Genomic DNA, 22,853 nt, shown 5'->3' on the forward strand with positions numbered 1-22,853 from the left:
TTGACAGCGCCCTAAACCTAAGCCTAAACCCCAATTAAATGTAGAATCATTACTCATTTCTATCATACCCTAAACTTCAGCTATATTGTATGAATGAGATTGAAGGGGAATCCCTGTATATTTGATTCAAAATTTTGGGAGAGTATGTTGCTTGTCAAACGAGAAATTATCAAAGGCAATTGATATTTTTGTTGGAATTGGAAAGAATTGAAATGCAAATCACAAAAAATCCTCCGTCCACTAACAAAAATTCCTCCTCATTAACACAAACAATATTTTCTAATTATGTCTTTCCATTTTCCTTAATTCATTTCTGATCATAATCTCGATGATATTTATGTGAGCTTCTTACCTTAAGTTATATCATTTTTGTGATTTTATCTTAAGCAACTCTTTCAAAAATTTCTCTAATAATTTGGTTAATAGTTAAAAACTTAAGACAATTGGATCTGCATCCTTGGATAAGATTTGATTTTCCTTAAACCAAATGATTGAATTATGACTGCTTTGTAGGCCAGAAATTGCTTACAATTTTACTGTTGAAATCCAATTGGAGTAAAATGATCCTCAGAGATTTCATGTAAAGCCATGAAAGCCATACACAGATTAAACTGGTGTGTGTGTGTGTGTAACTTTGCTTAGGAACGGAGGTCCGTTTCTAAGCTTAGAAACGAATTTCCATTTTTTTTCTACTTTTTGATCACACATTCACAACTTAACCGTTCAGTTTTTAGGTCTTAATGTATAGATCACTTCTGCAAATTTTCAGCCAATTTGATGATCTTAAGGCATCCAAAACTGCAATTTACACGAACGGACCGAATCTGTCGAACCGGAACCGTTCGTGTTTATAATGGTAAATTGCAGTTTTGGATGCCTTAACGATCATCAAATTGGCTGAAATTTTGCAGAAGTGATCTATACATTAGGACCTAGAAACTGAACGGTTAAGATGTGAAAATGTGATCGAAAAGTTCCTTAGCTAAGGAACGGACGTCCGTTCCTGAGACAGATTGTGTGTGTGTGTGTATATATATATATATCTTTACATATATAATGTATTGTATGGTTTCAACTTGAAATATCATAATATGGCAGTTGATAGTCAGTCACCATAAGATGAAGAAGAGACAACAGCCTGTAATACATAAGATTGTGAAGAGGAAGGTGACTAAATTTGGTAGCTTCCCTGCAGCATTTTCGCCTTGTATATACTCACCGAAAGGTCCAAAACCATTGAAGTTCCCTACACGATCGATGAAAATCATTTATATAAGAGCCATAGTTTCTATATTCGCTAATGTTTTCTTGCTAGATATGTGACATGTTATGTTGCCAGACTGTTACTTAATATGGAACTCTAAGTTTTCAAGTAATCAATGGTCCAACAAATTGGCGATATAACATGTCAGGCTATCCGGCAGTGGAGTATTTATCTTACACCTGTTATCTTATTATGTAGATTACCTCTTTGGCTGGTATAGCTGCAGCCGTCATGGAGGGCACCTCTTATATCTGGTAGTGTAGCCTTATTATTGAAAATGAAGGTCGATAACATGCTATCAACGCACTTCAGCACTTGCTGTGTCTCAGCCAGACAGGGTCCATGGCAGAACAGATCAAGTGCATCAGGAGGCACATTAAGGTTTCCGCTTTCGTTCAATCTATATGCTTTATCACAACCAGAGGAATAGATCTGCAGATTACAGCTTACATCTCATAATCAACTCACAATATCCAAAAGAAAGAAAATTTTGGAACTGAGTACATAGTTTGGACTCACAAACTTATTGCTGAAGCACGTTAAGGCATTGAAAAATCCTTCCCCCGGGTTGTCTGCTGAATAGCCTGCCATATATACCAAACAATCATACGATGATTATCAAGCTATCTGGAAAAAAGTTAGAAAATGGAAGAGAGCGGCACGAAATACAATCTAACCTGAGAAGCAGCAAAATACAACAATGAGAACAAGAGTGAAACCAAGGAACTTGTGTTTTGGAGGGAGATTAAAGAAAGTCATTATAATGGTGAAGCTATGTGAAACTGATTTTTGAAAGCAGTATTGTAGGAGAAGTGGATGGTTTTTATCTCTTTAATAAGGCATTAGGCATGAGACACTGCCACTTTACTTGGTAAACCAAAAGGAAGAGAGATTAGTTGGTGCCTTGGTGGTTTGAGCTAGTTATAGCAGAAAATGGTTGGGGGACAAATGGACTTGTAAGGAGTGAAGTTGGTAATGTAAGCCACCAACTTTGTAGTTAGTCTTTGAACGTACATTACCATTTTGGGAGTAAAAATCTTATGTCATCTTATAAAATAACAATATTCTTTTGCTAGATCTTAAAAGGCAATCTATACTGATTGCATGTTGTGGTAGAAAGCAAAGTAGTGCAAGAAGTGCTTTAAGGAATCTTTTCTTTAATTGGATCGAAATTATGCTCAACGAGTAAAATTGGAAAAGTACGTTAAGGAGAAGTTGGAAACATGAAATGTTGGTAACTTCTTGGATTAAATTTCAGATTGCTCAGAATGACATGCATAGACATGGACTCATTTCCTTTTCAACAAGAATCATTACACCTTAGAGACAACTCATGCAATTGCTAAGTTATGTTAAGCAAGCTTGGAATACTTGTTGGAAAGCCAAACTATATTCTAACTAAGCTATACCCTGCAATTGTTAAACTAAGCTTTACCCTTATTTTTATATATTTTACATATTAGAATTTCATTTTATGAACCTCCTATTCCATCCATATATCTTCAGCTCGAGTTGGTTGGCCGATAACAAGGTTCACTGCAAAGCTTCCGCAATTTGGCAAGCTGTAGTGTTTCTGATGTCAATTGAATATTTATTTTTATTTTTGATTAAATAATCATTAATCTTATTTTCACCTGTCATGTGCCATGAGCTTAATTAGTATTCGTACAACATAATTTTTATAATATGCATGGACTTGCGGAACAATGAAATACCGAACAGATTTTTTATTTTTATTTTTTTTGTATAAACTTTTTTGCTTTACGACCACCTTCAGTTCTGATGGCAACCTGTAGTATGACTATCTTCAATTTGTACAACAATGGCCGATAACCTTCTGCTATAACAATCAAAACTGCAATCCAAGTGCATCTCTCCCGAAGGTCTTCTTCATCCATGGTACTCGGTTCAACATAAGATCTTCCATATATATCTGACACCAAGGATAACTCTAACCAATTGATGAAATGATGATGAACATCGAGTAGGGCACAGATGATGATCGCACCATGGATTGAGATAGTCTTGGGAGAGATGCACCTGGAATACGTACAACCTTCATTATTAAATCAGAAGGTTATTGGATATTGTTGCACGAATTGAAGATAATCGTACTGATTGCTGCTCTAGCACCTAGATGAAAAAACAGAAATAAGCAGCGGATCGGAGCGACTACATGCAGTTGTACTTAATTAGCAATGCCATTTCCATTACTGACACTAAGGATAACTCTAACTAATTGATGAAATGATGATGAACACTGAGCAGTGTGCAGATGATGATCGATCGAGGAGCTTTATATAACAGTACGTAGCAATGCCATTTCCATGACTCACCGGCCTGTGTAGGCGTGGATGAATATAGTGTGAAGAGTGGTAGTAGGTGCTGCACCCATTGTCTGTGTTGCGCAGAGGAAGGTATCCAGAGCAAAATAAGGTGATCACCACATTTCGAATTGTTATGAGTAGCAGTAGAGATCGAAAGGCAACTCTTTGCCTTCATTTTCTAATGAAATTTCTTTCTTATTTTTTCGAGAATATATTAGGGGTAGCAATATATAGATTTCATATATTTGAAGCTCCTCATAATCTATATTTTTTTATTTAAACATTTGCCTATTTATCTATTATTATTTGATTTAGATATACATAATACATTAGAAGTATAAACTGCAGGACACCTAAAATTTGATGCATAGATGCACCTAAAACACTGAAGTGTTCTCGCAATAGAGTAGGGATATAGAAAATTTGAAAGAAAATGTATCTTGTGATCAGAGCACAAATCGTCAATTGCTTTTGCTCATCATAACATGGATGGGGTATGTTTTGTCATTTCATGATAACAAAAAGGAAGCGACAGAGTATCTCCAACAATAATAGTTCGGTTCAACTGGAAAGAACAATGAAGGGTGAGACAAGTGGCCTTTACTGTCTAGTGCTTCCTATTTGATGTACTGAGAAACCCACTTGAATCCATCTCCATAACCCATTTTGCGAACAATGCTGCACATGAATACTTCGAGAGGGCGCACGTTCGAGTCTACCAAGTTCACTTTACCCTTGCCTGTGGTGAAGTTGTTCAGACCAAGGTGATATCGCAACTCTTCTTCTGATGCCGCATATGGTATGTCAATCTTGTTTCCCAGAATAAGGAATGGTACAGTGGCCAATGCCTCATCAGAGAGGAGAGCATCCAGCTCCTTTTTTGATTCCGCGAATCTTTCCTTGTCATAAGAATCCACTAGGTAAACAACTGCATCCACCTTTATAAACAAAAACAAAATGCATTTCTTATGAGCAGAACCTAAAGAGAAAATAATATGAATTCAGTAAGAGAAAACAGCAAAACTTGGAATTTACCCTCAAAGACTCAAGCTATACCATTCATTCAAAGACGATCAGTCATATCCAAAAAAATTTCAATGAGATATTCCAAAAGATAGACAAGCACATAGTCAGTCGGCAGCTGTTACATCTCCCCACTATAAGGGGCGGTTACATATACAACATACACAACTACATCTCCCAAGTTCTACTGTGTACAATTTCCCTAAAGAAAGTCCTCCTTCAAAGTGGTTCCATGACTCAGTAGTCGACAACACAAGTTTATCTCATGGTTAACTATTTTTCCATCTACATAAAGAAAATTCCAAAAGCAAAGGATGTGTGTCTGGTGAGCTACTATTAGCATACTTCTAAACACAAAAGTTGCTATCAGCGAACTGCCATTATTTATATCTGCCTCCCATGAATCAGATAAAAACAAAAACTTTTATCTGGGATTATGGAGGCACAAAGATCCCAAGACTTAACAATTAATGTGGCTGGTGAGTATTGTCATCTAGCTAGCTAACCAAAATTAGAATCTTGTATGCGCATGCGCATTCAAAACACTAAACAAGAAAAACAGAAATACAATTATTTGCATTGTTTCCAATTTGAAATTGACTCTGGGACCCTTAACCCTTAATTTCTGCAATAACTAGTTGCCAAATACAAGAACCACGCCTCCCATTGAGCACAAACAATGAAACAATCGACACAACCGACTTTCTATCACAATTGAAGCTCAAAACAGTTCATATACACAGAAAACCAGTTGCCTTATGAGTATATCATCTGACATTATATCGTCAATAATACCTTGGCATAGTAGTCTTTCCAAACTCTGCGAGCAATCTGATGCCCGCCCAAATCAAAAGCCTTGAACTTGATTTTCCCAATGCTTAACTCCTCAGATGTCGGATACTGAGTCGGTTGGTGCTGAACTAATCTCTGCAATAGCCCATCACAAGCAAAACCCAGAATTAGAAAATCAAATAAAATGCTACTGATTCCTATTCAACATTTTACTGATTCTCTCTGTGACAGAGCTTCTATAACATGAAAAAGATATTTCAGGTCAAGCTTAAATCTTTGAATCAATTCTATGCTTATAGTTGAACAGAAAACACAAATTGTATAAAATTGTGGACTTTCCCAGCAATCAAACAGAACCCACATTGAAATTTCGATCAAAATCGAAATACCAACAATTCCAAAAGATCATCCAAACAGTGAAAAAAACAACAACCCAAGATTACAAATCAAATGAAAAGGATTGAAATAGAGAGCAAAAGACCTCGTCTTTAAGCATATGAAGCAAGGTGGTTTTGCCGGCATTATCGAGACCCAAGAACAAGATCTTGGCCTCCTTCTGCCACAAGCCTAGCGACGCGAGAACCCCATAGAACCAATCGAACAAGAACATAGCTGTTTCACGCACAGATCGAAAATCGCTCCAAATCAGAGAGGAGGAGAGAGTCTTTCTTTCTTAGCTGATACTCAACTATTCTCCTCTATATTTTATGTGGGTTTTGTTTCTCTTCCAATCGCACGGTTTGGGATCTCATTGGAGATTTGGAGCCATTTTGGCCGTCCAATATTGCTTAGTGAAATAAACCTTCATGTAATGTCGAAATTTCCAAGAAATTTTTATCGCTAAAAACCTTCTCTATGAAATAATGTATTGTTGAAGTTTTGTTGGCATATCCTCACTTTGAAAAAAAAGAAGAAATTTTTGTCGCCAAAAACCTTCTCTATAAAATAATGTACTGTCGAAATTTCGTTGGCATATCCTCAATTTGAAGAAAACACACCTGTACCAAAGAAACTTTTGTCGCCAAAATCCTTCTCTATAAGGCCATCTCCAAAATCCTTCTCAATTTAGTTGGCATATCTTGACTTTGAAAAAAAAAAAAAAATACACATGTAGCGAAGAATCTTTTGTCACCACAAACCTTCTCTATAAAATCATATACTGTCAAAATTTTGTTGGCATACCCTCAATCTGAAAAAAAAAAAAAAAATTGTAACACTTTGATTGTAATATATTATTTATCTTTAAAAAACATTGTATCACACTATCATGAATTAAATTTAACATTTGATTCAACATTTGAAAATTACTAGTCTCCCTCATCAATGACCTCATTACCGCGATTAAGCTAATTGCTATTACTTTATTCAAAAAAAAAAACCTAATTGCTATTTTTTTTTTTTTGAACCAAGTAATTCATTCATCTCAAGCCAGAATGGCACGGATACATACCTTTCCTTGCCAGACTCAAGGGCAAGTTTAGGATGTGGTATTAGACAACCAGTGCTCACTTATTCAACGAGCCTAAGAGCATCTCCAACCATTTAGTCAAAAGCCAAAGCCATATGCAAAATATGACTCCCCTAACGTCATCACTATTCATTCAATTTTTGCATCTCCAACCATCTTTAGTCAAAAGCCAAAGTCATTTAATAAATTAATCATTTAATAAATTAATCATTTTCGAGAATTAATTAACTACAATATGTAGCACATGCAACGGGGCCCACCATTTTTTCAGCCAAAGAAATTTGGCTTTCGTTCTACAAACTTGAGTCATTTTGACTCCAGTTATGGCTCAAGAGTCAAAATAGCTAAAGCAAGAGCATGGTTGGAGATCCCTCTACCAAAAAACCAAAGTCAAAATGACTTATAGCTAAATGGTTGGAGATGCTCTAAGAACTATGAAAATTAACACATAGTAATTAGGCAAAGTTCAGAAATAAAACTAAACTAAAATATCTCGTTGCCCATAACACTTGGGCTCGGAGGTTTGGAAGGAATGTAAAAATGATTGTCTGAGTCAATCCTCCTGGATCCCAAAGCCGAAACCCTAAAGAACCCGAGCCCAACAGTTTGGTCCACCAAAGAGCCCAAAACCAAAGGGTACTCTTATCAGTTATCAGCATTGAACATCCCAAACCCCTTTGATTTGGGCACCCAGACTACTTCAGGCCACCAAATCCATGTGGGCCCCCAAAATGATCTGGGCACCCCCACTTCTGCCTCGTTGCCCATCATAGCCGACGTTGTCGTCGTCCTTCGTCCACCTACTGCCAAACTGCTCGTAGCCAGGTCCTCAGACCAACTTCCCTTTCGACGTGACCCGTTTTCCCTACCGCCGAACTTGACGCCATAATCGCACTGGCAGAACGGTGCACGACGATCATCTTAGAACGGAGCTCCGAGTATCTTGCCGCTGCCTTTGTGTTAGACATCTAGCCCAAGCCATTCTTGCATCAAAGCCCCACCAAAGATGGTCGTCCTCTGCAACCCAAGCCTCGATCTCCACCCAGCGGCGGTCGGAATAGCCGGTGACTGATCAGGATCACCACATCCACACAGGGCCTTGAGGCGTCCCCTCGCTGGTCGGATTTTCCAACTGATAGCCACCCTCCAGTCGTTCTCCCTAATGAACTCACTCCGGCAAGGGCTGTTCTCTGAGAGGTGCAAGACCATTCGCACCCCGGAATGTTGCAGATCTGATCGGGTGTTCGTCAAACATGGTTGACATTGGAAGGCTGTGCACAAGCTACGCGTTGCGGAGAGGATTATTCCGCTTAGGGTCGGCGACTTGCTCCGATGTTGGGACCCAATGCCGAAGTGGCTAGGGTTTAGAATTTTCTCCATCAGTGGATATTTTTAGTACTTTGAGTTGTGTATTTAGTAAAATATAAGAATGAGAAATTAAATAATTGCTATTACTATTGGATTATGCCTTTACGTAGTTATAAGGATTTTTTTTTTTATAAAATAAACAACTCATATACAACAACTAATCTATTATGAGTCAAACTCATGATATCCTATTTATAAATTGAAGACTTATACTACTAGACCAAATGATACTGGACATAAGGAATGTTTTGATTTAATTTTATTATAAAAATATATCTTAATTAATCAAAATATATAAATGAAAGATAATTCTCATTAAAGTAGATGCCACTTTTGTTTTTTGCTTCACTTTAGTTAGTTTGTGGCCATCTGCTCCCTGTGATATATCCAAGCTCTACAATGTGAAGATTGATATTTAGAGATATGAGATTCTATATATGATTCCTATAGTCCTTAGGACGCCTTGCAATGTAGATTATTCCAGTTCTATAAAGAGAGGTATAGTCTTCACTTCGTAAGTGGGAGGTTGTGAGTTCGACTCACGAAAGACTAATTGTAGCATTTGGGTTGTTTATCTGATAAAAAGGGACATGTCTATATTTTATACAGATTTTAGTAAAAATTCCTTTCTTCCTTTGGACTTTGAATAGTACTCTCTCCTTTGGTCATTTCTTGAGCAGAATAAGAGACAATGTTAGGTTTATATCCAAAGACTAATTACTTAATTAATAACTTTCATAGTGGAGAATTTTTTTTCTTTTTTAGATTTGCTTACACTCATACCGACATGTTTTACTAATTTACTCTGATCTTAGCTTAAACGGGGTCGTTTACGATATATTATGAAGTGGTATATCAATTAGATCATCTTCAATCAAACATAGACTTGCTCCAAAGCTCCATATGGTGGTAGATTAGGCCAGTTTGAATTCAAGCTAGTCAACGACTGCATAACTCTAGTCTATTACTATAGAAAACTATTTGGGTTATAAATATGGCAGGGTCTAAACTTTTATAGACCGGACAAAATAGTACCCAAACTTTCAAAGTGATCAATTAGGTACCTGAACTTACAAAAAACTTCACTTAGGTACTTCCGTCAAATTTCCATCCACTCTCCGTTAAAGTTGAGGGCAAAACAGACATTCCACATACTTTTGTTCTTATTTTTCTTTAGAATCCTTCAAGTGAAAAAAAGAAAAGAAAAAGGTAAACCAAATTGGAAGCTATCTATCGGTCTCTCCTTTGGTATTTAGGGTTGGTCGTGTTCCAATTCTAGAGGTTTTTAGATTTCATGGTTTTATTGTCTAATTATTGAGGGTATAAATATCTTTTTGATGTGAAAAGTGTGTTGAAATGTCGAATTTACCTCTAATTTTAACGAAGATTGGAAGGAAAGTTAACAGAAATACCTAAATGATGCGTTTTTGTAAGTTCAGATACCTAATTGATTCGTTTGAAAGTCCGGGTACCATCTTGTCCAGTGGGGAATGCTTTATGCAACCGCACCTATGCGGTTGGATGATCCAGATTCACTTCTTTATCAGACACGTGTGTTTACCTTTACATAGCAATGTGAATATGTTTCTTTAGATACTTGTTTCCAATTTTGCCCCTTGTGCCTTCTCGGTAACATGACACTACACAAATTTTCTCTCTTATCCGGCTGGGCAGAGACCCTAGCCTTTCTCTCTTTCTCTCTCCTACCCGCATAACAGGAATTGTCGTGGTCTGTCCCAACTATGTCTCATCTCGATCCCCGCTAAAGTGACGAGATCACATATATCTGCTGCAAACATGCCTGCAAGGATGGACGTCCCTACAAGAGGACGCAATGCCACCCTACATGGAGGTAGGCATGGCGCCAACGCCATAGAGAGTGACACTCTAGTGTTACAGGGCATGACCCCAGCTAGGATGTGTGGGAGGCCCGTGGGTTCGAAGGATACTTTGGCACAACCCAATCATTTGATCATCGACACTCAAAATCTGTCTCATGAGAATTTTCAGGATTATGGTCATCGTTGGGGGACGCCTCAATGTCAGAACCTATTCCTGAAAATATAGAGCTCTATGAAAATTACACTAGTGTACATGAGACGTGGGATAGAAACTCCATCATGATTGATGATGTATTCTCGCATTTTATTGCGCATGAGTTGGTTGAGTCCGATGATATCGAACTACGCTCCGATGATGAATGAAAGCCAACGTAGAGAGATTTGGCCTAAATGGAAAGATGCGATCCAGGTTAAGTTGGATTCTCTAACGAAGAGGAAGGTTTTCGAGCCAATGATGCCAACACCTCCTAACATAAAAGCTATTGACTAATAGGTCTTCGTTAGAAAGAGTGATGAGAAAAAGATATGACAATCTTGCCTTACGGCGCAAGGTTTTTCACAAAACGCCCTGGAATTGACTACGATGAGACATATTCTTTTGCAATGGATGTCATTGCACTCCACTACCTTGTCAGTTTGGTAGTTTCCAAATAACTGAACATGCAACTTACAAATGTGGTTACTACGTATCTCTATGGGGATCTAGATATGGAATATACATGAAGGTTCATAGTGGACTTCATTTACCCAAGTCAAGTAGTTGTAGACCATAGAGCACGTTTGCAATGAGGTTGAAACGCTCACTAAAGTGACTACTTGATTGGGAAGGGATATGCCCGCGCGTTTCTAAGACAAGTTTCGGATTCTATCGCGGTTCATGTTGGACATGATCTTCATTGGAAGCCCTTAAAGAGTTACGGGAAACAGCTGAACACTTGAAATCTGAGTTTGAGATGAAGGATCTGGGAGAACATGATTATGTCTCGGTTTGAAACTTGAGCATTGTGTTGATAGATGCTTAGGTACTTTGACAAGGTCAAGCCTTCACGCACCCCCATGATCGTCCGTAGTCTTGATCCTGAAAATGATTCTCTTCGTCCGAAGGATGATGAAGAAGATGTGCCCTACTTAAGTACAATATGCGCATTATTGTACTTACCCCAATGCACAAGATCAGACATCTCGTTTGTTGTGAACTTGTTAGCTAGGTATAGCTCTGCGCCAACGCGACGCCATTGGATTGGTGTAAAGATATCTTTCGATACTTGATATGTATGATTGATATGGGCTTGTTCTGTCCCCACAAATAGATGATGGATTCAGACCCATCACGCACCAGGAATGCCGCCAATACTGGCCTGCGTCCTTTATCCCTATCCTAAAACAACATTGGTGTTTTGGAAGGTTTTGCTGATGGTGGGTATCTCTCTGACCTACACAAAAGTTATTCCTAAACTGCTTATGTGTTCACCATGGGCAAGATTGCGATATCTTAGAGGTCTACGGAACAGACCATTGTCGCTATATCCTCGAACCATGCAGAGATTATTGCTCTTCACGAGGTGGTTCGTGAATGTTTATACATTGGATCTATAATTACGCATGTTCGAGGTAATTGTGGTTTGAAGTCTACCACAGATGAGCCTACGAGCATTTATGAGGATAATGTTGTTTGTTTTGAACAAATGAAGCAAGGCTACATCAAAAGTGACAATACTAAGCATAATCAGCAAAAACAGACTCTCCTCAAGATCAAAGTGAACTAGGTTCAATCTGAGGACAATGTGGCAGACTTGCTCACTAAGTCATTGCCTAAATTCCACTTTTGAGAAACATGTTGGTAGCATCGTTTGAGGAGGTTATCCGAACTCCCATGATCGTAGTTATCAGGGGGAGACGCATACATCAGGGGAAGATGTCTACATGTTTATCTCAAAACATGAAGGTTGTGTTGTGCTCTTTTTCTCTTCGACCGAGGTTATTTTTGTCCCACTGGGTTTTCGTTACTCGGCAAGGTTTTTAATGAGGCAACGAGAAGAGCATCACGTTTGGGCGACACAAGGGGGAGTGTTTAAGTAAATCCAGAATATGTGTCTGGCCCAAACTCTAGGTTACTTACTCTAGTTGTAATAGGGTTTGTATTAGAGATAATCTCGGAGAATTTTAGTAGATATTCAATCAATGTACGATTATGTTTCCATATACAATCTATCTCTCTGCTTGTGATCCTCTATATAAAGAGGCCCCTGTTATCAATGAAAGTACAACAAATTCTCTCTCAAATATCGATTCCCTAAAACAGAAACAATGTTAGGTTTATATATGAGACTAATTAGTACCTTTCATGGTGGAGAATTTTCTTTAGATTTGCTTGCACCGTACCTATACGGCTATACCTACATGTTACATCAATTGAGCTTAAAACCCCGGGGTTTGTTTATGGCGCATCGATCAAGTATATCAACAACCTTTATTTAAACAGAGACTTGCTCCTTTAACAAAAAAAAAAAAAATCAAACACACTATGCATCGGTAGATTAGATCAGCTTAATTAGTTCAAGCCAATCTGGCAATCTACCATGGAAAATTGATCTATTACTGGATTTAGAAAAATTTATTTACCATTGATACACCAATACGTTGACGTACTGTACATTCTTTCACATATCAGTAATTTTACGAGTAAACAATAGTAGCTTTTCATTAACAAAAGATCACAATTTTTTAAATCAAGCACAAATTCTTTCATTGACGTTGGGGCGTACTTTTGTTCTTTATGAGGAAGATAATCTTCTATATATATAATAACTGTGGCCAGATGTTTAATAATGGGAAGGCTTATCCAATTCAAAACCTTGAAACCATTCTCCGGAACCTTCAAAACCAGATAACCTTCGAAGAAGACAGCTGAAAAAGTAAAGCCCACTGTCTTCAAAGTTCAAAACCACCAAACCCAACAAAGCCCAAACCGGGAAACCGCCAACAGAAAAAAAAAAACCACAACTTTCCCACTATAAATAACCACTTCACCTCCTTACCTCTCTCCAAAACTTTTTCAGAGTTCGATCAGTTCATATTTCTTTAACTTTGGAAATAAAACTTTCCGATCAACGAAATGGCTGAGGTGGCAGAGACAGAGCGGAAGATCCTGGTGGCAGTCGACGAGGGCGAGGAGAGCATGTACGCTCTCTCCTGGTGCCTCAAGAACGTGGTTTCTCAAAATTCCAAAGATACCCTTATCCTGGTCTACGTTAAGCCCCCGAAAGCTGTGTACATGCCCCTAGATGGCACAGGTAGGAGAGAGAGTCCGTCAGGTATTTTTGCTAATTGTTTGAGGTTGTTTATGGTAAGGGATTCAGTGGTGTAATTTTGGTTGCGATACAGGGTATATGTTTTCGACTGATATTTTTGCGGCGATGGAGAAGTACAGCGGCCAGGTGGCCAGCTCCGTCGTCGAGAAGGCCAAGAAGATGTGCAGGGATGTTCTTCCTGAGCAGGATGTGAGTGTCATTGTTTTGTTTGTGTGAGGGCTGAAATGTCATTTGGCTTGTTTTGAATTTGTTTTGACCTTTTGGGCTAGGTTAAGGTGGAGACGAGAGTAGAGAATGGTGATCCGAGGGATGTGATCTGCCATCTGGTGGAGCAGATCGGTGCTGATGTTCTTGTCATGGGTAGTCATGGCTATGGTCTCATCAAGAGGTAGGCCCCCCCCCCCCCATTAACTCTTTTTTCTTTTGTTGAGTTTTCAACCGTTAGATCTACTTTTTAATCTGAGTTGATGGTGGAAATTAGTAGATTTACAGAGTTATAGTAGTGTGTAACTTTTTTTTTCCGTATTTTTTCATTTTTTTGTGTGATCATTATAAAATAATTAGTCTATTGTAACTCACGACTCCCAGTTCCCACCCATTTATATTTTATAATGTCACTAAATAATACTAAGCGTATTTTTACATCGTTGTGTTTTGACGAAAATTCTACCACATTCTTGTGTGTGATCGTTTTGTATCATAAACCAGAGTATCTGGATCGATAGGAGGACTAAAATAAAATGAACCAACATTGAATTTGATTAAAAATATTTTAAACCATTTTGAAGAATGTATTGAAAGAAATTTGCTATTTGCTTTTTGCAGGGCTTTCCTTGGAAGTGTGAGCAACCACTGTGCACAGAATGTGAAGTGTCCTGTGTTGATTGTGAAGAAGCCGAAAACAAATTGTGGGAGCAAATGATCTTGTTTTTCTCTGCTTCTTCTTCTTTGCAAATTTCTCTTCTTGGCTTGGGCTTGGTAGAATTAGACAGTTTGTACTTTGTACGATAAATTGGTAACTTTTTCTTCTTTTGGTATATGTCAAATTTCATGCTGTAAATTTATAATGTATCAATGGAACTATCACATACCAGTGAGTCTCATCGATCACTGTGTCACACAATGCGATTACATAATTCGAACAATCTGGTTTATACATATCATTTCAAAGGTACAATTAAATTGCCCCAAATTTTTCTGAACGCCTTATTTATAAGTTGTAAAAGTTGTAAAGCATTATTCACTTTGGAGAACTAATCAGTTGACTCGAAGGTGGCCCTCAAGAATCCTCTCCCAGGATTTTTGAGTTCTATCTGCAAAGTTGACTCTGTACAATGCCATCCTACTTAAGAGGAATGTTAGTCCAGCAATGCTCTCATCCATAGCAAGAACTTTCTCTTTAGCTCTTTTTTTCTCTTCAGCTGTCAAATTCCCATATAGGAGGCTCAAATGTGGCATAGCAGCTGCATCATAAATTCACATAAAATCAATCAATTCCAAGAAACAAATCCTCATTCATTACATAAACTCATCTCGAAATCCCTGGTTCAAAGAAGAACAACGCAAATTTGATCTTCGGAGTATTTTTGGCAAGTGTGCAGCCGCAAATTAATTATTTGCTAATTTTTTGCACATACAATATTTTACAGAAAATGAAAATGTAAATAACTTACGGAAAGGGCGATTCATACATCCGGCAAACCAACGAGTTTGAGCCTTTAGCTGAGAAAGAATAGGTAGTACATTATTTTACATCAAATCTCAAGCAGGCTATAGCGAAGACCTAAGAGAGATAGAGAATTATGGAACAAATCATTAACATAAAAAACAAACTTACGTCCTCGGTTATTTCCATGACGAGAGAAAGACACTGGAAATAGAATTTACTAGTCTCGAAGTTTTCGACTTTGCAATAGATTTGCTTGACCGAGTTACAACCTTCTCTAAATGAGCCGATCGCTTCATCTTCCGTCATTAGGCAGGATCCGACTATGGTGATGTGGGGCTCGATCTCCGGCCCACCAAATTCTTCCCGGAGCGCCTCCATCACCTTCTTGATCCTTGTGTTCGCATTCTCTGGTAGGAGGCCCCATACCGCATACCTGTGCACTTCCTGCGCATCCTTCTGCGCTTCAAGAGCTTCTTGTTCAGGGCTAATTGGCATCAGATCGAATTGAATATATAATGAACGTAGAAGAAAGTGAAGAGGAAGACGTAGAGTACAAATTATTCGAGTAGGAAGGAAGGAGCTTCTTGCTTTTGAGATGATCACAGTTTATGGTTAGAAAGAAAGAGATTGAAGCATTGCTCTTGAGAGCTTAATAGAATCCCATTTTTCAGGAAGTCCTATTCTTTTGCATGCCTTTTTTCAGGGACGACCCCCTATTGCGATAGTTGAAGGTACCAAGTTCTATTGTGTTCAAAAAAATAGGTACCAACTTCTTTATATTATTTATTTTTGTTTGTACTTTGTAGTAGGGAGATGATATGCAAAACCAATTGATTTAGGTCCATAGAAGAGTTTATGCTTTATCCACTCTTTTCATTATTGGGAAATGACCTCTCCCGAGGAACTTGGCGAATGGCGACGGATGAAATAGTTTTCTATTTTAAAATTAAAATAAATGCTCCAACTATGTATGATCGGTTTCTTAGGGTTACAACATAAATTTCCTTAAAATTCCACTATTCAAGCATCTAACTTTCATGAAAAATTGTGTGCTATAGAGTTTTTCAGAGGTTTGACACGCTTCACGCACACAAGCCGAATTGTGCTGTTCATTGTGATTACTGAAGTTCTCTTGTTAGATCGAGTCCAAAAGACCACGGGTCAAAATCTTTTTCCTTTATGAGTTTTCCATTTTCTCAACTTCAAAACATATATGTTGAGCAACCATAACCTCTTTTACAATGATCTCAGATTTCAGATTAAATAAATTGGTTTAAGAGACTGTTTTTTTCTATCACTCTAGCTCTTAATTATCTCTTAGATTATTATATCTTATGAGTGGTAATGCACGTTTCTTAAATTAGTGTAGTATCTCTTCTAGATCTTCATTATCTTTTGTCACTTGCTTGAATTTCTTAAAAAATTTTGAGAATGTCAACTTTCACGAAAAATTGTGTGTTATTGGCCTAAATGGATGAGCATCAATGTTTTAATCTAAAACTATGAATGTTTTTGTATTAAAAATACCGCTGAGAACTAGAGAGAGTAGTCATAATACAATTATTTTTTGAATAAATCATAATACAATTATTTGATTATGAAGTTGCATACAAAGCATATATTGTGGAAACTAACTAATTATGGTTGGAGGTCAATTGCCAGAATCTTCTCCCAAGAGTGTTGAGATTTATCTTGGATGTTCATCTTGCATAATACAAAGCGAGTAACATCAAAGCTAAGGCTAGCAAAGCCCTCATCGATAGTAGTAACTTTCTCTTTAGCTCTTTTTTTCTCTTCATCTGTTAGATACCCATAAAGGAGGCTCAAATGTGGACAACAAGCTGCATCACGTCAATCAGAAATCAAATTAATATTCTCATTCCATGAAATATATGTCACTAGGTAAGAACAACATTTAAAAAAAAAAAAAAATCGGCCCATCCAAGAATCATGGTTCATCAATATTTCTCTACATCCAAAGTCCGAATAAGTTCATTCATTTGTGCATGGTTACATGTTCAACTTACGGAAAGTGTGTTCGAAGATCCTAACAAAGCGCCCGATTTCACCCCATAACTGAGAAAACAAATGTACATGCATTATTAGCAGGCAGTATGAACTAAAAGAAATACCTACTTAATCCATATAATATGATGATTAAATGTAGGGCTCTACATCTTCGATTGGATCAATGATGAGGGAGACACACTGGTAAAAAAACCGACTAGTTTCAATGTGATCGACGTTACATTCAAAACGGGTGATAATGTTACAAGCATCTTTGAATTGTTGGATCGCATCTTCTTCCGTCCTTAACATGGATCCTAAGACGGTGATGTGAGGTTCGATTTCAGGCCCACCGAATTCGGCCCGTAGGCCCTCCATCACCGTCTTGATTCGTGGGAGCACATGTGTGGGTGGAAGAGCCCACACTGCATACATGTGCATTTCTTGCGCATCCTTGAACGCTTCCAATGCTTCTTGTTCTTGGGATGGCATCAGACTGATAATTAGATCGAGAAGAACAATAGTGGTGGATCAGAGAAAATGCCAAGATTAATTTCTTAGGAAGGAAAATCTTCTTAAAATAAGCACACTCAATAGAAAAAATCCTAGTACATTGATAATTTGACTCTACCGTAATGTTAGCTTCAATGAGGATGATTCTGAACAATTCATTTGGGAGTGATCTATGTAAGAAACAGTAAGTGGCAATCCATGAAGAGCTGATACTGAGATAAATGTATGTGGCTCCATGAAAAAGCTAAAAAATAGAGCTCAATTCAGTTTAAATTTTCTTCACCATGTGTGGATGCATAGTCCGAGTAAAAGGGACCTAATAAAACAATAACTCTAAAGCTCGTAGTATCATTGTATTTCTTTTCCCATCCTTGAAAGAGGTTCTAAGTTCGAACTCCATTGATCAAAATACTATACATAGAAACAGAAAACACAGCCAAGCAAAAGCTGCAAAAAACTATCATGCACATTGACACAAATCAAAAGCATAGTTCTTGTCCTTAGTTAATTTATCATTTGCTCTCCATTTTTTATTCCTACGCAGAATGGATGATCATGACCTCTGGTTGCTAAAAAACATAAACATTCAACACCTATATAGCATCAAACATGAAGCTACAGAGTTGCTAATTAAAAAACATATACATCCAAAACCTATATAGCATCAAACTTCAACATCTGTATTTGTATCGAACTATATAGATCACACTCAAGTGTTGAATTACAATTAACTGCTCGCTAGGCTCAACTAGTATAGCGAGAAGCTCAAATATTGAACTAGAACCTAATTAAGGAGGAGTTCAAGAATCTTCTCCCAAGACTGTTGAGTTCTGTCTTCATCGTGACATTTGTACACGCAAGGCGATCTATGGTGAAATTGAGGCTGGTAATGGTCTCATCCAGAACAGAGAACACTAACTTTTCCTTGAGCTCGTTTCTTCTCTTCATCTGTCAGCTCCCCATAAAGGAGACTCAGATGTGGCATATTACCTGCAGTACAAATCGCAAATCCATGTAATCAGTAATCGATCTTCATGCTTAAATGAATTCAAAATTTTCAGAGTGAGCAGTATCAGCAATGGCAATCTAAAATCTTCATTCTCTTAATGCTCAGAAAATTAACAAATAACAAGAATTCACTGCTTCTAAATGTGAAATTGGATATGTCAACTTTCAGAAGAGTACTTACTGTCGTTGGTTGTTAATGGCATATAAATTTAACCTTAGTTTACCAAGTATTTAGAAATAGTACTTAGTAGTGACTAGTAATCACTAACATTTATGCTTCAGTGAAAAAATGTAACGTCTATTCAATTCAAAAAGCAAACCAAGAACAACAGCAGAAAGACCCTTATTCTTTGTTAGAAAGTAAGCTTCCACACACCCCAGAACTACTCTAACATGTTCCATATTTCAATCAAAATTGAAAAATGAAAATAAGGTAAACTACAACACGTTTCCCACAAAATACGACCATTGGTCTCCGGCGGTGGTTGGTTCTACGTTTGCCATGAGAAGAGAGTTGGTGAAAAAGCCAAAGGTGTACTTGAATGACTGAAATTAAGGGTAGAAAATTTCTTTTGAGTCCTATTTATTTTCTTTTTTCTTTTGATTTCTTAGAGTATAATTGGGCTACCGCAAGGTCAGCAATATGATTTGTGTGATTCGATGAAAAATTAATTTGCTATAGTTAGCACATAATATAAGTTGAACTTCGAATACTTTGAACATCATAAAATCTCATTCCCTCTATGTATTTTCCTTGCTCAAAAGTGCATCGATTGGCAAATGTTTTCATTTCAATTTTTTTGTTGTTGTAAATTTAATCAAACGGATTATATTTCAAATGTTGGTGTAATTTCTACATCTCCTAACTTAGCATTGAGTTATAGACATGCAATAAGAACACGTACGTTGATCATCATAAATGACATGAAAACTTGTAGAACTTTAGTACTTGTTGATGATGGTGCAAGAGACAGTCGAGCAATTACAGTACTCTTATTAGTTATTACAATATGAGGCTGCTGTAAACAAGCATATATTCTAGATTTTGGGTCGAAGGTTGCATTCAGAAACCATCTCCCAAGATTTTTGAGTTTTATCTTCGAAGTTAACCCTGTACAATTGCACCCGATTTATGGTGAAGCTAATGGTACAAAGTCCCTCATCGACACTCTTCACTATTTCTACTGCTCTTTTCTTCTCTTCATCTGTAAGATCCCCATAGAACAAGCTCAAATGTGGCATATTAGCTGCGCATCGATCAAAGAACCAGAATAGAAATCCAATTTATTACTCATCTTGATTAAAAAAAAAAGGATGTTAACCACATATAGTACGTAATGTGATATGTGATTTTCCATGAAAATTGTTGCAAAGATCTTACCACTATTGCAATACATACGCGCAGCCAAGAGTCCAGTTTCCTGTGTCAACTGAGAACAAAATCAAATTATGTTGTTACCATCGTTTAAAGAATTAATTTACACTAGATGTCATTCTTACTTACAGTTTCTTGTGATTTTTTAATTATTTCAAAATAAATAAACATTAATTTTAGAGTGCAGAATGACCAACAATTAGCTCAATTACCTGATGATCTGTCTGAAAGACGAGGGAAACACATTGGAAATAGAATTTGCTAGTCTCAAGTTGATCGACTTGACAAACATAGGGGTTTATCTCATTACATGCACCGATGAACTTCTCAATGGCCTCTGAGCGATTGAAGAGAATGGAGCCCGCAACGGTGATGTGGGGCTCGACCTCAGGCCCACCAAATTCCTTCCGGAGGGCCTCCATTACCGTTTTAACTCTCTTACAAATGTTATCCGGTGGGATGGCCCATACCGCCCACCGGTGCAACTTCAGATCATCTGTGCTGGTAGCAGTGCTTGGTTCAGATTGGTTTGCCATAGTGATAATGGTTCAAGTATTCAGTGAAAGAGATCAACGTCTGAAATGCAAGAAAGAAAATGAGAGAAGACACAAAAAAGAGCAAGAGCCAAATATCGTTAGGAAGTAGTTGATGAAGGTAGAGTTTGTTTGAGGGGGAATGGACGCGTGTTAGAGCCTCACAGAAGCCTATTTTCTAGAGAGTCCTGTTCTCTTGCATTCCTAACCGGGTGTGCAATTGTCAAATATAATCTGATTAAACATATTAATATGTTTATTCAGATCGTTTATTTGTAATCGATGATGGCAGCCCAATCATGTTCATACGTACATGACTAGTATATCATTTATTTGTAAATGATTATCCGGCCATGAGGATGTATGAGGATATGGTAGTGCTCTGCTTGAAGACCTTAGGAATTTCTACATTGGTGTACCAGAATTCTCTTCTAGACTGCTTTAATCCTCCAACTTGTTTTTTTTTTTTTCACTAGAACAGGGGAACGGGTTATAGCTTTTGTCATGTAGATTTCTTTTAAATATTCGATCCCCTCCATGAAATGTTTGTCATTTGTGCCAGTCCACTGAAGATAAACTCGGCTCAGCGATAGCGATACTATTGCTTCTTGAACTGTAAATCAAATACAATTGTCATATGTCAATGAGTGTTTAATGGGTATCTTGAGTGGAATGCAAGAGAATCCGAGCCAATATCCGTGGCTCAAGCTATATATTTCCGATAAGCTCGAAATATATTATTTAGAGGCTAAATAAGCCTGCTTTGAGATCGAGCAATCTCGGAGCTAATCTGAATATTCCCTGATTTACTATTAATTATTAAATATTTGATAATTAAGGATAGTTGGTTTGCTTACCAAGAGCAAGAGGGAAGGATGTGGACGTGCAAGCATGGGCTCTTATTGATTAAGGAATCAATCACCTTTAATTGCAATAAACAAGGTTTATATATATAATGTTATCCTTCCTGATTGCATATACCATTGAGCTACAGAGTCCTCACGAAGATATGTATGCAATTAAGAATATCCAACAGTTTGCATCCAAGAATATTACGTCCAAGACTCCAAGAGGCAATTAATCTTGCCTATAATCTAGCTATGTCAAGAGGCAGGTAATTATTACTTATTGCCTACGACATTTTTATCAAAACTAATAAGTGTTTTGATTTGATTCAAGGCCAATAACTGTGGGCCTAAAATATAGTATTTCATTCATATTAGGAAGGAGAATCTGCAGCGAGTAGCCTATATATATATATAGAGGAAAGACGATATAGAAAAACAACCTCTCAATCATTAATCTCTCAGATTATCAAAGCCTCTCTGGAGCAAACCTACCTTCAATCTAGTTGAAACCAGCGAAGCAAGGGTAACGCCCTCGCAACCCAGCGAAGCTAAAGTCACGCTTTAGCAAACCCGTACTTTCTCCTACTTTCCGGTGATTGCTTTGCTTAGTCTACAACACTAAGTATCGACTCGGTGACTCAAGAGATCACACCGCAAGTCCTTATCCATAAGGCGAAAGTTCTTTACTTCCCGTTGATTGCTCTGCTTAGTCTACAACACTAAATATCGACTCGGTGACGCAAGAGATCACGCCGCAAGTCCTTATCTATAAAGCGAAAGTTCTTTTCCGAAAGGCAGAGAAAAGAACCTAGTGACGAGGTTGGTGCTCTCCTCGTCCACAACATTTGGTAAGAAGTCAGGTCAAGGGCCCGACGATGCTCGCGCACTCAAAAGAGACAATTTGCTACTCAGACTGGTTTTGGAGCCAAACAGCACCAAAAGTCGGAAGTCAAATATTATTGTCTGCTCAACAATAGACACGTAAAGAAATGCTTAGAACAGATTGTTATATGTTAACAAAACAAAATAGGTAATATACTTGCACTTGGACTCTTGGAACAGCGGGAGATCCATTGTATGAATGAATATTAATTACGTTACAACTTATAAAAAAAATTTGATCAGATTTAGTTTTTGGAAAAATTTCAGAGATTTTATTTAGTAGAAGAGTTTGTTTCCAAATTACACTCTCCTACTTATTTAGTATTGGATTTTAGTCAAAATGCTTCATATGGGATTGGACTAACAAGAGTCCTCTTGCATTGTACTGAGTATCAATCGAGATTATCTGCAACTTGCTCATGCATATCTTATAAATCAAAAGACTTTTGCTTCATTTCTTATTTAGCTGGCTTTTGTCTGCCTGCATTTCCTTGGCCTTCTGGATTCTCAAAGACTTCTCCACAATCTTTTATTTTGGAGAGTGCTCCTGTTTAGCTCTGGTTTTGAGTGCGACGGATTTGCAACAAAAAGGATTATCCGCAGTTTCTTCTTATTATAAGAAGA

At 37.5% G+C, this 22,853-nt stretch overlaps 6 protein-coding genes and 1 non-coding gene across 11 annotated transcripts; 1 reads left to right on the forward strand and 6 right to left on the reverse strand.

The window, feature by feature from the left end:
• Positions 1–918: 918 nt before the first annotated feature.
• On the reverse strand, positions 919–2,127 carry LOC133720022 (uncharacterized). Its single transcript, XM_062146222.1, has 4 exons — positions 1,942–2,127; positions 1,784–1,848; positions 1,468–1,696; positions 919–1,246 (listed from the first exon to the last, which is right to left on the reverse strand). The coding sequence occupies exons 1-4, from the start codon at positions 2,021–2,023 to the stop codon at positions 1,110–1,112; spliced, it is 513 nt and encodes a 170-aa protein (XP_062002206.1). The 5' UTR covers positions 2,024–2,127; the 3' UTR covers positions 919–1,109.
• A 1,855-nt stretch (positions 2,128–3,982) lies between these two features.
• LOC133722516 (GTP-binding protein SAR1A-like) lies at positions 3,983–6,152 on the reverse strand. The gene is made up of 3 exons (XM_062149399.1): positions 5,888–6,152; positions 5,410–5,541; positions 3,983–4,529 (listed from the first exon to the last, which is right to left on the reverse strand). The coding sequence occupies exons 1-3, from the start codon at positions 6,014–6,016 to the stop codon at positions 4,209–4,211; spliced, it is 582 nt and encodes a 193-aa protein (XP_062005383.1). The 5' UTR covers positions 6,017–6,152; the 3' UTR covers positions 3,983–4,208.
• Positions 4,931–5,049, reverse strand: LOC133724002 (small nucleolar RNA snoR83). Its single transcript, XR_009853421.1, has one exon. It is a non-coding gene; the product is annotated as a small nucleolar RNA snoR83 (small nucleolar RNA).
• A 6,843-nt stretch (positions 6,153–12,995) lies between the features above and the next one.
• LOC133723929 (universal stress protein A-like protein) lies at positions 12,996–14,497 on the forward strand. Of its 2 annotated transcripts, none has more exons than XM_062150799.1 (4): positions 12,996–13,397; positions 13,468–13,583; positions 13,664–13,782; positions 14,220–14,497. In XM_062150799.1, exons 1-4 carry the CDS (start codon positions 13,199–13,201, stop codon positions 14,314–14,316), a joined length of 531 nt encoding a protein of 176 aa, XP_062006783.1. In that variant the 5' UTR covers positions 12,996–13,198; the 3' UTR covers positions 14,317–14,497. The 2 variants fall into 2 exon arrangements, with proteins under 2 accessions (XP_062006783.1, XP_062006784.1); XM_062150800.1 differs by having other exon boundaries at positions 13,017–13,376.
• LOC133723928 (cyclic phosphodiesterase-like) lies at positions 14,476–15,741 on the reverse strand. Its single transcript, XM_062150798.1, has 3 exons — positions 15,232–15,741; positions 15,068–15,116; positions 14,476–14,857 (listed from the first exon to the last, which is right to left on the reverse strand). Exons 1-3 carry the CDS (start codon positions 15,556–15,558, stop codon positions 14,652–14,654), a joined length of 582 nt encoding a protein of 193 aa, XP_062006782.1. The 5' UTR covers positions 15,559–15,741; the 3' UTR covers positions 14,476–14,651.
• Positions 15,742–16,606: 865 nt separating this feature from the next.
• On the reverse strand, positions 16,607–17,829 carry LOC133719717 (cyclic phosphodiesterase-like). Of its 4 annotated transcripts, none has more exons than XM_062145884.1 (4): positions 17,702–17,829; positions 17,239–17,566; positions 17,091–17,139; positions 16,607–16,904 (listed from the first exon to the last, which is right to left on the reverse strand). In XM_062145884.1, exons 1-4 carry the CDS (start codon positions 17,818–17,820, stop codon positions 16,702–16,704), a joined length of 699 nt encoding a protein of 232 aa, XP_062001868.1. In that variant the 5' UTR covers positions 17,821–17,829; the 3' UTR covers positions 16,607–16,701. The 4 variants fall into 4 exon arrangements, with proteins under 4 accessions (XP_062001868.1, XP_062001871.1, XP_062001869.1 ...); XM_062145887.1 differs by having other exon boundaries at positions 17,078–17,139; XM_062145885.1 differs by having other exon boundaries at positions 17,683–17,766.
• A 1,649-nt stretch (positions 17,830–19,478) lies between these two features.
• On the reverse strand, positions 19,479–20,562 carry LOC133719998 (cyclic phosphodiesterase-like). The gene is made up of 3 exons (XM_062146195.1): positions 20,179–20,562; positions 19,973–20,021; positions 19,479–19,838 (listed from the first exon to the last, which is right to left on the reverse strand). The coding sequence occupies exons 1-3, from the start codon at positions 20,500–20,502 to the stop codon at positions 19,630–19,632; spliced, it is 582 nt and encodes a 193-aa protein (XP_062002179.1). The 5' UTR covers positions 20,503–20,562; the 3' UTR covers positions 19,479–19,629.
• Positions 20,563–22,853: the final 2,291 nt, after the last annotated feature.

This window comes from Rosa rugosa, chromosome 7, assembly GCF_958449725.1.
Source record: "Rosa rugosa chromosome 7, drRosRugo1.1, whole genome shotgun sequence".
Taxonomy (NCBI): Eukaryota; Viridiplantae; Streptophyta; class Magnoliopsida; order Rosales; family Rosaceae; genus Rosa; species Rosa rugosa.